Source organism: Anarrhichthys ocellatus, unplaced genomic scaffold (assembly GCF_004355925.1).
Source record: "Anarrhichthys ocellatus isolate YVR2014 unplaced genomic scaffold, GSC_Weel_1.0 scaffold79, whole genome shotgun sequence".
Classification (NCBI taxonomy): Eukaryota; Metazoa; Chordata; class Actinopteri; order Perciformes; family Anarhichadidae; genus Anarrhichthys; species Anarrhichthys ocellatus.
In genome coordinates this window covers 1,491,939-1,506,005 of record NW_022280109.1, presented here as the reverse complement: position 1 = coordinate 1,506,005, position 14,067 = coordinate 1,491,939, and the positions used below count along the sequence as shown (strand labels likewise).

General features: G+C 39.4%; 1 protein-coding gene across 2 annotated transcripts in view; it reads right to left on the bottom strand.

Moving 5' to 3' along the window:
- Window positions 1–177: 177 nt before the first annotated feature.
- LOC116398195 (actin-binding LIM protein 2-like) overlaps window positions 178–14,067 on the bottom strand; it is a 57,662-nt gene continuing 43,772 nt past the window's right edge. For both annotated transcript variants that reach the window (XM_031874289.1, XM_031874288.1), the window contains exons 3-5: window positions 5,326–5,509; window positions 1,025–1,137; window positions 178–760 (exon numbers count right to left, since the gene is read on the bottom strand). In XM_031874289.1, the coding sequence (XP_031730149.1) occupies window positions 630–760; window positions 1,025–1,137; window positions 5,326–5,509 (428 nt within the window). In that variant the 3' untranslated portion in view covers window positions 178–629. The remainder of the gene's footprint in view (window positions 761–1,024; window positions 1,138–5,325; window positions 5,510–14,067) is intronic.

Below are 14,067 nucleotides of genomic sequence, written 5' to 3'. Positions count from 1 at the left end.
GCAATCACTTTTTCACACAGGGCCATGTAGGTTTGGATTTTTTTTCCAGCTTAATAATAAAAACCTTCATTTAAAAACTGCATTTTGTGTTATCTTTGTCTAATATTTAAATTTGTTTGATGATCTGAAACATTTAAGTGTGACAAACATGCAAAAAAATAAGAAATCAGGAAGGGGGCAAACACTTTTTCACACAACTGTGTGTATATATATATATATAGATAGATATCTATTCTGGTCTGCCTGTTTTCTCGACCTTGGCTTTTTGCCTGTCCCTTGTTGGATTTGTTTGCCTTTTGGACTGACCTCCCGGTGTTGACCCTGCCTTTACCAAGTAAAGAAATCTATACCTGAATCTTGTCTCCGAGTTGTGCTTTTGGGTTCTAGTATCTGTAATCCATATATATCTATATTGTGTTTTTACATTGAATCTCAGCTCTGGCGCCTCCTATCAGTCTTGAGCAAAGATGACATTTTTGTGACCAAATAAAAATATCGTTGGGTGATAGTAAGTATTGTGACATCCAATACTAACCATCTGATATCGGCTTAACATACAGGATCCCTTTGCATAGAGGTAATATTGTTAATGAAGTAGTTATAGCACTGTTTACAGCAGCCAGACTGACTTACTTGCTGATGTACTCGGCATTGAGCACCTTGTTGCAGACTTTACATTTGAAGCAGCCCAGGTGCCAGTGCTTTTCCAGTGCTACAAGAGACTGTTCATTCTTAAACTCCTTGCCACAGCCACAGCAGTCTGCAGGGAGATGACATTAGTTTAGTTGAGAATTGATGAGGAATGACAATAAAGTTGAATTATTCTGCATGGTAGAATTCCTTCTACAGTACTTTGGACAAAATGAACATTGGACATTTTGATGTCCTGAGAGTGGAAAGACTTAACATCATTTTAAGGGATGGAACAGAAAATTATGATAATGAGCAGTTTGAAAAAAATCATAGTTTAAAGGGTGCAAAGGAGACAATCAGAGAGATAGAGACATAAACTGTGTGTACTGACTGTGGACAGCCTGTATCGGTGCAGGGCTGTTGGCAGCGAGAGGCTGTGTACACTTTTGGCAGATGCACTCCTTCCCATTAAATGTCACTCGGTCACCGGCCGGGAACGGCTGTCTGCAAACAGAAAACAGAAGTAAAAACACAAATAATATACTGAAGACTAGATGTTTTTTTTTTATCATAAGGCATGGACATATAACGGACATTTTTAGTAATAGGATCAGAATGTTTCAACAAGCTGAACAGGACCATCGCCAGTATTTTAGAAATTTAGAGTTCAACTGTCTAAATACCAGAGAATGTTTTTTAGCTACCAAATAGATTTCTACCTTTTTTTTCTTACATGTATTTTAGTATGTCATATTTGTTTGACTTGAATTTTATTTCATTTTCATTTGATTATTTCTGCATTTATTAGTCTTTTTTATATTAATTTAATTTACTTTTTCAATCAGAAAAGGTTTATGAGAATAATTACCTCTCATGTGTATAAGTTGTTAAAACCCTAAAATATTTTTGCTTGTAACAACGCATTCTCATAGGCCTCTTCATCAGAGTTTTAGTGAATTGAATTTGCATTAAGTGTGGAAATCCCTGTTTGCAAAGGTTTGTGCACCTTTGGTCTAGCGCTACTTGTAATAAACATCAGAGCACCGTGGTTAACGGTGTGCATGTCTGTATGTGATGTCTGGGTACTCCTGAACAGCAACAAAGGAACAGAGAAGATTCTTCTTCACTCAAAAGAAAAGCAGCACTCAAGATATTAGCAAATCAATGTCAGCACAGGGATAAGTAGGGCAATATCTGATTTCTTAGAATGTGTTCACCATTGTTCTTTCTGTTTTTGTTTCTGGTATCTTGAGCTACTTCCAATTCATTAGTGTTGTACAATGTTTAAAGCAGATTACAAAAAACACAACCTCTTTATTAGAAAGTGCAGAGAGGTAAATAAGAGTGTTATCTGCAGAATGTAAACACATTTGTCACATTTTGAGACCAAGATTTAAGTGATTCAGCCTGCACATATTTTGTTCTTCCCAATAAATAGTGTGCTTCCAACTTTGTGTCTTGTGTTTGTCTCTTTCCTGTTTCAACATGCCAAAAACCACAAAGCCCGCTCCATAAAGAAATGGTTTTCCAGGTTTGGTGTGGAAGAATTGAACTGCCTTGTACAGAACCCTGACCTCAATCCACCAAACACCTTTGAGATGAGCTGCGAGCCAGTTCTTATCATAAGTGTTGGACCTCATTAATGCTCTTTTGGCTGGATGGGAGCATATCCCTGCAGCCAGGTTCAACATCTGGTAGAAAGGCTTTCCAAAAGAGTGTCATAGAAGCAGATTAATGCCCATGGTTCTGGAATGAGGTGTTCAACTATCACATATGGCTGTGATGTTTAGGTGTGACCAAGTTGCCAGTGTTGAGAGCTTATCTTTTTTATGAGACAAAGGTATCTATTTCTTTTACAGGGTTTTCTTGAAGGCCGCATCTAGTAGGCAATTGCACAAGAAGTGCACATTGACACTGGCTGGAACACTGAGACATGGAAGTTGCTGCTAGAAAATTGTCAAATTAATGAATTGATTCATCGTATTCACCAGCCAAATACCTTTAGAGACAAATACCATTATACTGTAAAGAGGGACATTACCAACACAATGAAATAACAGCACAGCTGCTTTTCACAAGTACAGAAGGAGTGATGATGCCTTGGCAGAGCAGGGCTCTGACTGGCTGCCACATGCTGCTTCCTTCAGCTTGTAAATGTGATATGAGAGCTGCTGTCACACTGTCACAGCCAGCTTCTGAGAGGGGAATACATCCAGGCAGACTGGGCTGAGATTTTAGCTTATTCATGTATAAACAGTAAAAGAGTCCTTTTTTTAAGGTTGATATATTTAGTCTTTCAATCTATTTTAAAGTCTCACTTACAGTATATATTGGCCACCATGAGTTTGACATGTTTGACATGATGTTCAGAGAGAAATGTTTCAACAACTACCGGATGGATTGTCATGAAATGTGGTTCAGGTATGACTTCCTGTTAGGATGATTTGTTCATAACTTTGGTGAACCTTAAAATTTTAATCTAGTGCTAGTGCTATTGTCAAGTCAAACTACCTGCAAAACTAATGACAATCCCATCAACCTCAGCTGTATCTTGTGTTTACTGCTAACTATGAAATTGTTGCATTCTAACACGCTAAACTAAGGCATGTTAGCAGTAAATCTGCAATAGATGACGTGGGTGACACCATAGAGTATTTGGTCCTCAGATAAAATAAGAACATCTACGGGGCAGCACACAAATATGTGTTGGTTCCATTAACTATTGTATTTGTTTGCATAATTATTTACTTGAAACTGAGCAAGTGCAGATTGAATCTTTACGGAAAACCTCAGTGTATCAGAGTTGATGAATGTACGGTGAAATACAGGCAGAGTGTATGTAGTGAGACAGAGGCAGGTGAATTGTGAAGCAGCACTTTGCATGCAGACAGGCAGAAACAGACAGTTTCAAACAGAGCTGGATTGCTCTTGATGAATTATCTATGATCAACAATGGGACCACGAGACACTCACACAGCTGAGGGTAGCATTTGCTCTTTTTCTCTCAGACCTATTTTTATATTACACACAATAAGCCAGTGTGCCGCCACAAAAGCGATGTTTGTTATAAGAGGAGCACAGAAGTTTAATGATCACATTACAAACCTCAAACACCACACTGGAACATGCTGATCTCAGTTCAGTATGGGGATCACCGAGATATGATAGCACATGCACACACACACACACATACACGCATACAGAGAAAACTCTTAACACTATGGGAAAGGGAAGAGGCCACACTGACTAACCACGAGGTCAGAATTCCTGCCTGAGAGAAGCTCCTATTACCTTTCTAGGCCTGAGAGACAAGCTTGTTGTTGTTTGTTTGGTTTCATCTTGCACTATTGTTTAGTTAGTTCATTTAATATTATTCGATTTTATTGTATATATTGTGCATTTATATTTAATATTTTTACTCTGTTATTTTTATTGCTTTGCTTTAAAATGTCCCTGTACCATAAATGCTGCTGTAGCAAAAAAAATAAATCTATGGATGACTAACACACACGCGCACACACAACATGGTCAATAGAAGCATGCACATGGCTGGAAACAGGTGAAGATGCCTCTGACTTGCAGTGACACGTGTCTTCATGTGCTTTTCTATATCTTGACATGTATGTGTATCATCATGTACTTGTAAATGATGATTGTAGTGCAATATTTTCCAATGAAAAAATGTTTTTGTATTTCAAATTTGTAGTTATTGGGAATTACAAGGAGGGGTCAGACAACAAGCTGATGATGATACACATTTTGCATTAAAGTAAGACTTCAATTCTGTCACATATATATAATATTATCATATATTTAATCGTATATTAATAGTTGGAGACCTGTAAGGACATAAAGACACCCTGGACACAGTGGGAAAAAAGTGCTCTTAACAAATGAATGTTAGGATTAATAGGCTGATAAATGTTATAACGGTTTAGTGTTAGAATTTCCATTAATGATATATGAAAAAAAATAGTTATATATAAACCTAATTTCAAGAGTTATTACATGTTCACTTGTATGAAAGCTAAACAGGATGAAGTGGGGATGTTTAAGTCCTAAGTCAAGTGCTAAAGGGATAGTTTGGGTCCTTTGAAGTAGACCAGCACCCCCATTGTTCTGCAAGGTAAAATTGAATGGAGTCTGGTAGCTTTGGCAAGAGCATAGATAACAGCGTCAGTTCCCTGCCGGACACATAGACTGTATATCTGTCTCACGGCAAGGTAAACCGGTGAAAATATTCTCAATATAGCGTACACTTAAACTGTGTTGAATGTTTTAGGTTGGCCTTTGCATTCAGTGGCTTCAATACATTTAGCCGATTTCCCCGTCCACAGCAGGACATTGCTTTGCCGGTACTCGTGTCTGCTTCTCCTAACTGGAGGCGTACCGACCACCGTCTACTGTAGGTAATACACTGTCTATGGATAAGTACCTCATACAACCACACTTTCAAACACCTGAACTATCAGTTCACAAAAGAACGTCACATCATGGTCAATTTGATAGGTGTTCTGCAGTTTTCAATCATCACATTCAGGTGATGGACTTTGCTCAGTTATCTTGGAATTTTAGATGTTCACATGTTCACATTTTCAAAGCTCATTGACACACGTCACTGTGTCACTGTTCACAATAACAGGCCAGCTGTTGGTCGGGACGCCAATATCACTCGACTTCCCAGTTTCTTACTTGCAGGAGGCGCAGACGAAGCAGCGGGGGTGGTAAGTCTTTCCCAGGGCGGACACCACCTCCCCTTCAATGAAGTCCTGGCAGCTGAAGCAGCGAGTCCCATACATTCGCTGGTAGTCCAGAGTGCAGATATATTCTCCCTGCCGCACGAAGAATCCTCCCTGGGCCAGTTCACAACCACATACTGCAATAAGAGAGGACGAAGAGAGGGAGGGAGGGAGGGTGAAGGCGTATAGAAGAAGAGAGGGAAAAGAGAAGGATGGACAAATGAAGGGGAAAGAGGAAGAGTGAGAAATAGTAGACAAAATTGATGACTTAAACAATAAAAAGAAAATACTTTGCTTCCCCTGCAACATGGATGTCTTCAAGCTAATTTATAATCCATAGCCAGAAATATGACAAAAGTCATGACAGGCATCAGGCTGTTATATGCCCTTTTCTTTTTATACGTCTTTTCTTGATGCAGCTGACTGACCACAAGGTATAGAAGTTCTTTTGTTTTGCTTTTTTTGTCCCACGAGCAGCACCCAAGCTGCAGCCCGTGCAATTTAATTAATGTGTTTTATGAGTTAGAATACTTCTAAATCTCCTATTTATTTCTAAATCTCCTATTTATGTGGTTTTAAAATGTATCTTATTGGTCCATTATTAGCTCAATGCACCACTGTACCTAAGAACAGCTCCCACAGCTGCTAGCATGGCTGCACACTTTTAGATTAGTGGTCATATTGGTTGTTACCTTTAACCTTGGTTCCTTCAAAAATAATGGTATGTATGTTTACTGTACTACATCAAACTGTACTATAATGTAGTGCAGTCAGTGGTGGGCCGTCAGGGCCTGCAAGGCCTTCTCTGCTGGCCTAAACAGAATCAAGTTATAGCTATTTTATAATTTAATAATTTTTCTTAAATACAATACATGTATTATAATTTGTAAACGTATTTTTCCCATCATCTTATTTTCTCATTGCACAGCTACTGTCTTCCTCAGTTGCTCTGCTTCCAGTGCAGCTTGTTTTAAGTAGAGCTTTTATCCAATCAGATTTCACCTCTATGTCTCTATGTAAGAAGAGAGACCAGAGGCCTGCAGACTCACAAGTGCATCCATGTGCAGTTTAAGTGAATGGGGACGATATTGTTGATTGTCATAGTGTTCAACCAATCAGATCTTTAGTTTGACATGTTGGGCGTATTCTTTGACGTGCCAAAGCCTGTTAGCTGGCCTACAAATACGTCAGCATTAACGGGCAGCTCAGTTTTAACGTGCAGCTCTGCAGTGAGGTGCAGCATGCGCTGTGATTGGTCAGTGGGCGAGCACGTGACTGTTGTGAAACGAAACTCAACTTGCCAGTAGAGCTTAGTTGGAGGAGTAAGAGTTCAAATTGAAAGATATGGAAGAAATTATAACATTCTTAGGGTTTTGCTTGGTGTAGTTTATTTATTTTTTTTTACCTAGCTTTGATTTTTTAACACTCAATGGCTGAATAAGGAGGAGAAACGGATTTAGTGGCGGAGTTACTGACAACGCCTTTCTCAAGAAAGGACATTTCAGGAAAAGCTGGACATCGTAAGAAATGGTCAGTCAACCACGCAGCTGGCAGCCTGACTCAGCCAGGAAAAGGATTTGTATGAACGGTATTTCTGGCTGACAGCGTCGGAGGAGCGTTGCATATTTTATGGCTGGCAATGTGTTTCACTTTAACTGAGCTCTTGGTGTTTGGAGTTACGCTACGCTAACCTGAGGACACCATAGCATTTGAAAACTTTTGGAGAGACTCAAGTTGATCTACAACTCAACGAACACATTCGCAGGGAAACAGCTCCACAACCGCGGCCGGGCGTGCGGCCTGGCGGGCGGCCTGGCGGGGGTGGGATCCCGGCCCCGCTGTGGATCCTGCCGCAGCAGACCGGCGAAATACAACTGGGGAGGCTCGACTGTCACTGCCGTCCATGAATCGAGAAGGAATTCTTACTGGAACTGAAACGATGTACCATCGGATTAAACTCTTTAAGTTTCGGTAAGTGACAAACTGCGTTTGTTTTTTACATCTGCAGTAACGTTACTACTGTTCATTCGTCTATCATGTTGTTTTTATGAATAATATTTGAATGGCTCGTGCTCTTGTGTGGTGGAATGTGTGGATCCGCTGCAGGTTTGCTGGATTGATGCGTCATAATGGGTTATTAGGAGGTAATTCAACTGTAGTAGGACAGCACAGAAGGCCCAGGTATAAAATGCACGGCCCGCTACTGAGTGCAGTATAGTATAGTTGACAGTAAACTATACGATACTGTAAAGTATACTGTACAACATTATCTTATACTACTGTACTAAAGTATACTAAGCTATGCTATACTATACACTAAACTATACTACAGTAAGCTGTACTCCTATACTATACTACAGTAAACTATACTACATTGTAGCTGCAGCTCGAGTCCTCACTAACACTAGGAGGGTGGATGACATCCCTCCAGTTCTGAGGTCTTTGCACTGGCTTCCTGTCCAACAAAGAATTGACTTTAAAATCCTGCTGTTGGTTTATAAAGCACTGAATGGTTTAGGGCCAACATACATCTCTGATCTGTTGCTACCTTATGAACCATCCCGACCCCTTAGGTCGTCTGGGACCGGTCTAATTTCTGTTCCCAGAGTCAGAACTAAACATGGAGAACCAGCGTTCAGTTGTTCTGCTCCACATATCTGGAACAAAGTCCTAGAAATCTGCAGGTCTGCTGAGACCCTCAGCTCCTTTAAATCAAGATTGAAGACTTTTCTGTTTGCTGCTGCCTTTAATTGATCCACATTCAAGGATATTAGTTAATTTCCAGCATTTCTGCATTTTACTACTGTATTTTATTTCTTGCACTGCTTTTTCATGTTTTAATGATTCAATTAATGTTCTTAATTGTTTTTAAATCTCCTTTTCTTTTGCCTTATGTTTTGATGCTTTTAATGGTTTTATGTGAAGCATTTTGAATTTTCTTGTTGTTGAAATGTGCTATACAAATAAACTTGCCTTGCCTTACATTTGCAGACAGACTCATACACTGAAGGCAGAGGCTGACATAGAACACTTCAACATCTGGACTGGAGGAGCCCGGGGTAGAACCGCCAGTCTTCCAATCTTCAGATTAGTGGACCACCTGCTCTAGCTCCTGAGCCACTATACTATATGATACTTATAGTATATTGTATTACAGTATCCTATACTATATTATACTTATAGTGCACTGTATTGTAGTTTATAATAGTATACCACATTAAACTACTATATAGTATACCATACCATATTTAACTAACACTATAGTATACTGTAAAAGTCACATACACACACAAACACGTATTCATAGAAATTAATTTCAAAGGCAGTAAAAAGCAGAGGAGGCATTGCAGTGAGAAGAACCAGATTGAGGTTTGTTTCCCTGCTTTAACCAATAACATCAGTCTTTCAGAATGGGTGTGTTATTATGCATGCATGTGTGTGTGTAAAGACTGGACCATGCATATTGTCTGGCACGTAACTATACATGACAGGAACTCCACTCATCGTCCTCTTTCGTGAACATGCAATAATTACACACAGTGACCATGGCAACCACATGACATCACAGACCAGCCACACCCTCAGGGGAAATCTCACTCTGTTTTCTCACTCCTTTAGCAAAAACATCACCACACCTTTCTTTTCCCTCCATTCTTTCTTTCTGGAAAGAATGACAGCAAAGATAAATGAGAAATGTTTGCATTAGTTGGTGCTCCATGACAGCTCTGTGAACTTGCGCGCGGGTGGGTGAGATCACACACACATAACATTTTCAAGACACACACATTTATCCTTGCAGGAATGTGAGAAGGTTGAGGTCATCAAGGTCTCAGTGTAAACTTTCCATGATACTGGAAGATAACTCAAAATGTTCCAACCAGCAGTACAACCCTGGCCAGCTTTCTGCCCACTGAAACCAACCAATGGAACCTATGTACAAACAGTAGCTGCTGTATCTACCATAGGTTACGTTAGCACGTGTACAGAGATACAACATGGTTGTTTTCTTCTACAACTTTTCAATGATGGAAACTGTTGATAGTGAAGACATTATAGAGCAAGTTGAAAAGAAGATTGAGATCTAGTAAAGCCATTTTACTGCCCTGCTCACTAAACCTCACACTGTGACAAAGTAAATGAGAAAACAAGAACTTCAGCTGTTAATGACTGCAACTGTCAATGGTTTTGTTTTCTGTTGTGAGACATGGGAAACCTTTCCAAGTGAAAGAAGGACCATAAATACAGTTGTTTCGGGGTACACCATAAAGAGTTAGCTTTTGATTGGCGCCTCGCCATGTAAATAGCTACTCAACCAGCGTATCCTCATTCAACGGTTTGTATATCTTATGAAAAGTTATTTTATTATTTGTCATGTGTTCCTACAAATGTCCAGCAAGAAGAGGGATCAGTGCCAAACCTACTTGATAGATAGAATTCAGATAGATTGTGGTTTGGGTTAAAATAACTATGGAAGTGATGTTACTTAGGTACCAAAGCTATGTGACAAATAAGTCAACATTGACTTCTGGTGTCAGATGGGACTAGAACAACAGTCTCCTGGATGAAAGTCCGATGTTTTTTGACCCACCCGTCAACCCAGACCTCCTTCTCCTGTATTACTTTTTTTGTTGTTGGATGTCCTTGTTTGTGTTGTTTGGGTACAAAACACAGCACTAAATCTCTCCTTTCACTTGGAAAATCCTGAAGTTGGGACTAAGTTTGAGGGGTTTTGTAGCATTCAATTTTCTTTTGCGGTAAAGGCAATTTCTTGCTGGGAAGTTGGACAACTGCTTAATGCATGTGAACATCCACTTACATAAAGTACACTGATGTAGCAGACACAAGATTTGTGATGTTATTCTTCAGCCTAAATCCCCAAACACTAAACTGAAACTTTAACATTTTCCTCCTACTTATGTAACAGTCTAATTCTCCCACCCTTTTATCCCCTTGTAAAAACTTTAACCGACATGTTGGACAACCTCTCTCGAGTATTTGCACCATTTCACTTTGTTATCAAGCCCTCAAAGGAGTTACGACATGCTAATAAAACAACCACAACAATACAAGCAGGAATGTTTTCACAGGAAGTGGACGACATACAGTACTTTCCAGCGGGTGCTACCGGCTCCCTCACATCCGGTTCAGATGTCTGGCAACCTGTCTAGAATGAGATAATGCTTTGGGCTGATGAAGTAAATAGCAGCAGAGTGGAACACTGGATGGATGAGTTACATAAGTGACAAAAAGGGGATTCTAAGGGCTCTTTGGTCATCGTCTGATAAAATGTTAAATTCAGGACATTGTGAGTTTTAAAGCACTCTTTACAGCACCTTTTCCACAAGGACACATTATATAGTTCTTTGTAGAACTGTTCTAAAACTCCCCACAATGATGGTAAGCCAAACACCCAAGGAGAAGCAGATTCTGGCACTACACAGAGCTCTTTTGATAATGCTGAATAATTCTGGAACAGAGCTTTTTACAGTTGTGTAATTAAACTGGCCTGTACAGCAGAGTCTTGAGACGTCAGACTTGGCCTCCAGTCAAACTCACAAAAATAAGGTCTTGAGACTTGAGAATTCAAAACAGAGTCAGGTTTTGGCTTGGTAAAATCCCACAACAATAAAACAAATACATATGACTGACAAACTTGTCTCAAATAACTTGAAATTTGACTTAAGACTCGCTCTGACAGACTTTATTTGGACTTTTGTTGAAAGACTTGAAATTTCACTTGAGTCTTGTCTTGACAGACCTTAGACTTGACTTTGGTTCCTCTCAAATTATTTGACACTTACTTAGACGTGTTACTTACTTAGACGTGTTACTTACTTACAAATACTTGTTACTTGTTTACTTGACTTATTACTAACTTATTACTTATTACTTACTTACTTAGACCTGTTACTTACTTAGACTTGTTACTTACTTGGTCTTGTTACTTACTTGGTCTTGTTACTTACTTAGACCTCTTACTTAATTAGACCTGTTACTTAATTAGACTTGTTACTTAATTACTTACATTGACTTGTTACCTACTTCCTTACACTTGTTACTTGACTTGAGACAATTGTCTTCAGACTTGCTCTGAATGTGTTGAGACTTATTTTGACAGACTTTACTTGTCTAAAAAGACTTGAGACAACTGCTCCAATACTAATGGAGTTATTTATAGTGCTTTTCTATTATTTTGACCACTTAAAGTACGACATGTCAAGATTCACCCATTCACACACCCATTCATTCACTGATGGCACAACCGTCTGAAACAACTTGGGGTTCAGTATCTTGCACAAGGACAGGCGGGCTGGAGGAGTGGGGGATGGAACCACCGATCTACCGATTAGTGGATGATCTGCTCTTCCTCTGAGCCACATCCTTCCTTAATACTTGAGATTTTGAGAAAAAAGAACTCTGCAACATAGATAGATAAATAGATGGCTGTAAGAGATGGAGACAGAAATCCGCACTCGGAGGGCAGCTTCCTGTCAGCTCGTCTTTCAATTCTTGTATATTTATACCTGCGGTGCCAGTTGGCACATACTGTCGTCTCCTCTTCTTACTGTATTATAACTTAGTTGCTTAAGCAACTCAGAAGCTGAGCCCATTCCTCATTTATAGAGCCAACACTACCAGAAAGTATAACATCTAAAAGTGAAGCAAACCCAATCATGACAGCAGCATGGTGCATATACTACAGGGAAAGGCAAAGTTACTGGCAAACTAGCCTCTAATACAGATCAAAAAGTCTGAGTGCATTACATAAGTGAGAGGAAGATGCTCTTTCAGAATTGTCCCTCATCGCTAATGGAAACCATCACAGCTCTCTTTCTCTCATCCCTTTCTCGTTGCTCTCATCTCTCCCATGCCTCAGTCGCTAATCACTCATGCAATTTGACAGTGAGAGAGAGAGGTTGAAGAAATGAAGCAGAGCAGGATGTGGAAGTCAGTAAATCAGGTTTAATCAAGTGGGGACTGCAGTTCACTTTCAAGTTCTCTCTGAGAGAAACAACTGTTAAACAACTGAAGAAAATAACAAATTATTCACTTTCAATAATTTCTTTCTTTACTCCAAGTAATGTATCCTAGCTTCTGCTAAAGAAAGAAAGCTGCACTGAAATTATTATAACCTTGGTGTTTGTTTTTACTTATTTGGTCAAACAAGAAAGAAGATATTCAAGTTTCATTCATTTTTCTGCCATGATGGAAAAAGTTGTGATTTGAGTTCTCCCTACATTTCTCTGACGACATACATTTGTTATTTTCTGCAGTGATCCAAATCAGTATGGATTGCTGACATCATAGAACTATCTGTTGCTCTGAGTTCGTACAGTCTGGTTTGTACAGTCTGGTCTTTTGCCACCACCACCACTGGACCCATGAAAGAGAAACAGCCAACATATCCAGTTAGCCAAGCGTCACAGCTTTTACTTTCTAGTGAAATACAAATGTAACAGCACTTAATTGTAAAGACCTGTCAAAGGACATGCATCTTAAATGGCTAGTGGTACATAATCAACGTGTACCATAGTTGTGGGCTATACAGAGCTATGGAATGGTCCAGTCAATAGCCAAAAGATAGCGATACACCTCTGAAGCCAAAAATGTCCTTTCTTTGTTTTAAATGGAGTTTTGGTGTCTGAAAAGCGTTCCACCCTCATCTGGAGTAAAAATAAACACACAATTCAGCAAAGAATCAGTATCAGCCATGCAATACAAAGTGTCAGAATCTGTCCTGAAACCAGGCAGACTCTAAATTCATTTAAACGTCATGTTCAAGCAGCAATTTCATCATTTTGAAACCATTTCATCTCCATGACAACACAGGGTGTGTTTGTGCTGACCTCGGATGAGATCATGATGCAACTAATTTGTTGTTTTGTCCTGACAACAGCAGAATGTGTCGGCTCCATGCCTGCAGCATGATAAAACTTCCATGACTCCCAAGAGGGTTAGACCTTTTGAGCTGCGAACGGTGTGTGTTGGTAGGGAGTGTGTGATCAAATGATTCAGTGTGTGTTTGAGTACAGTTTTCTGTAACAACCCAGAAGGACAGAGACGGAACTTCAGAACTAGAAGTACCTTGAAAAATTAAAGCTCTACTCTAATTAAACATTATTACAAACAATAACAGTGCTAAGATGCTCCTCAGGTTACCAATATTAAGTAAGTATGAAGGTTAAACTGCAGAAAGAACTTGATAACAACATTTTCCAAGGCTGAAAGGCAGATTACTTCACAGGAAACTGATTACTTCCATCTCTAAAGGCTTATCCCGTGCACTATGAAGCTACTTACATAATGTAAACGCACTTAGAGGCTCTCTGAGGAATTCTGTGTTCTGTTGAATCCGCTTCTTCCGCACTGGAAGATCTCAGAGCCAGAGTCTGTTCTTCTTAATTCAGCATGTAGAATTAGTGAGGAAGTTACATGCATGAATGGATGGATGTGCAACAAATTTGCCCCGGTGTGATTTGTAAATAAAACATGTTTTATCGCTTTTACTCGTGTACAAACAAGGTCTACGGAGAAAAAGGAAATGGATTCAGTGATTTGGACATGATGCAAGTAATGTAGTTGAAACTAGAGCTGGTATCAAATAGAGGTCGACCGACAGTGGATTTTTAAAGGCCGATATAATAACGGATCAATTATTGGTGTAGCAAAAAGCCGATAGCTAATTAATCGTCCG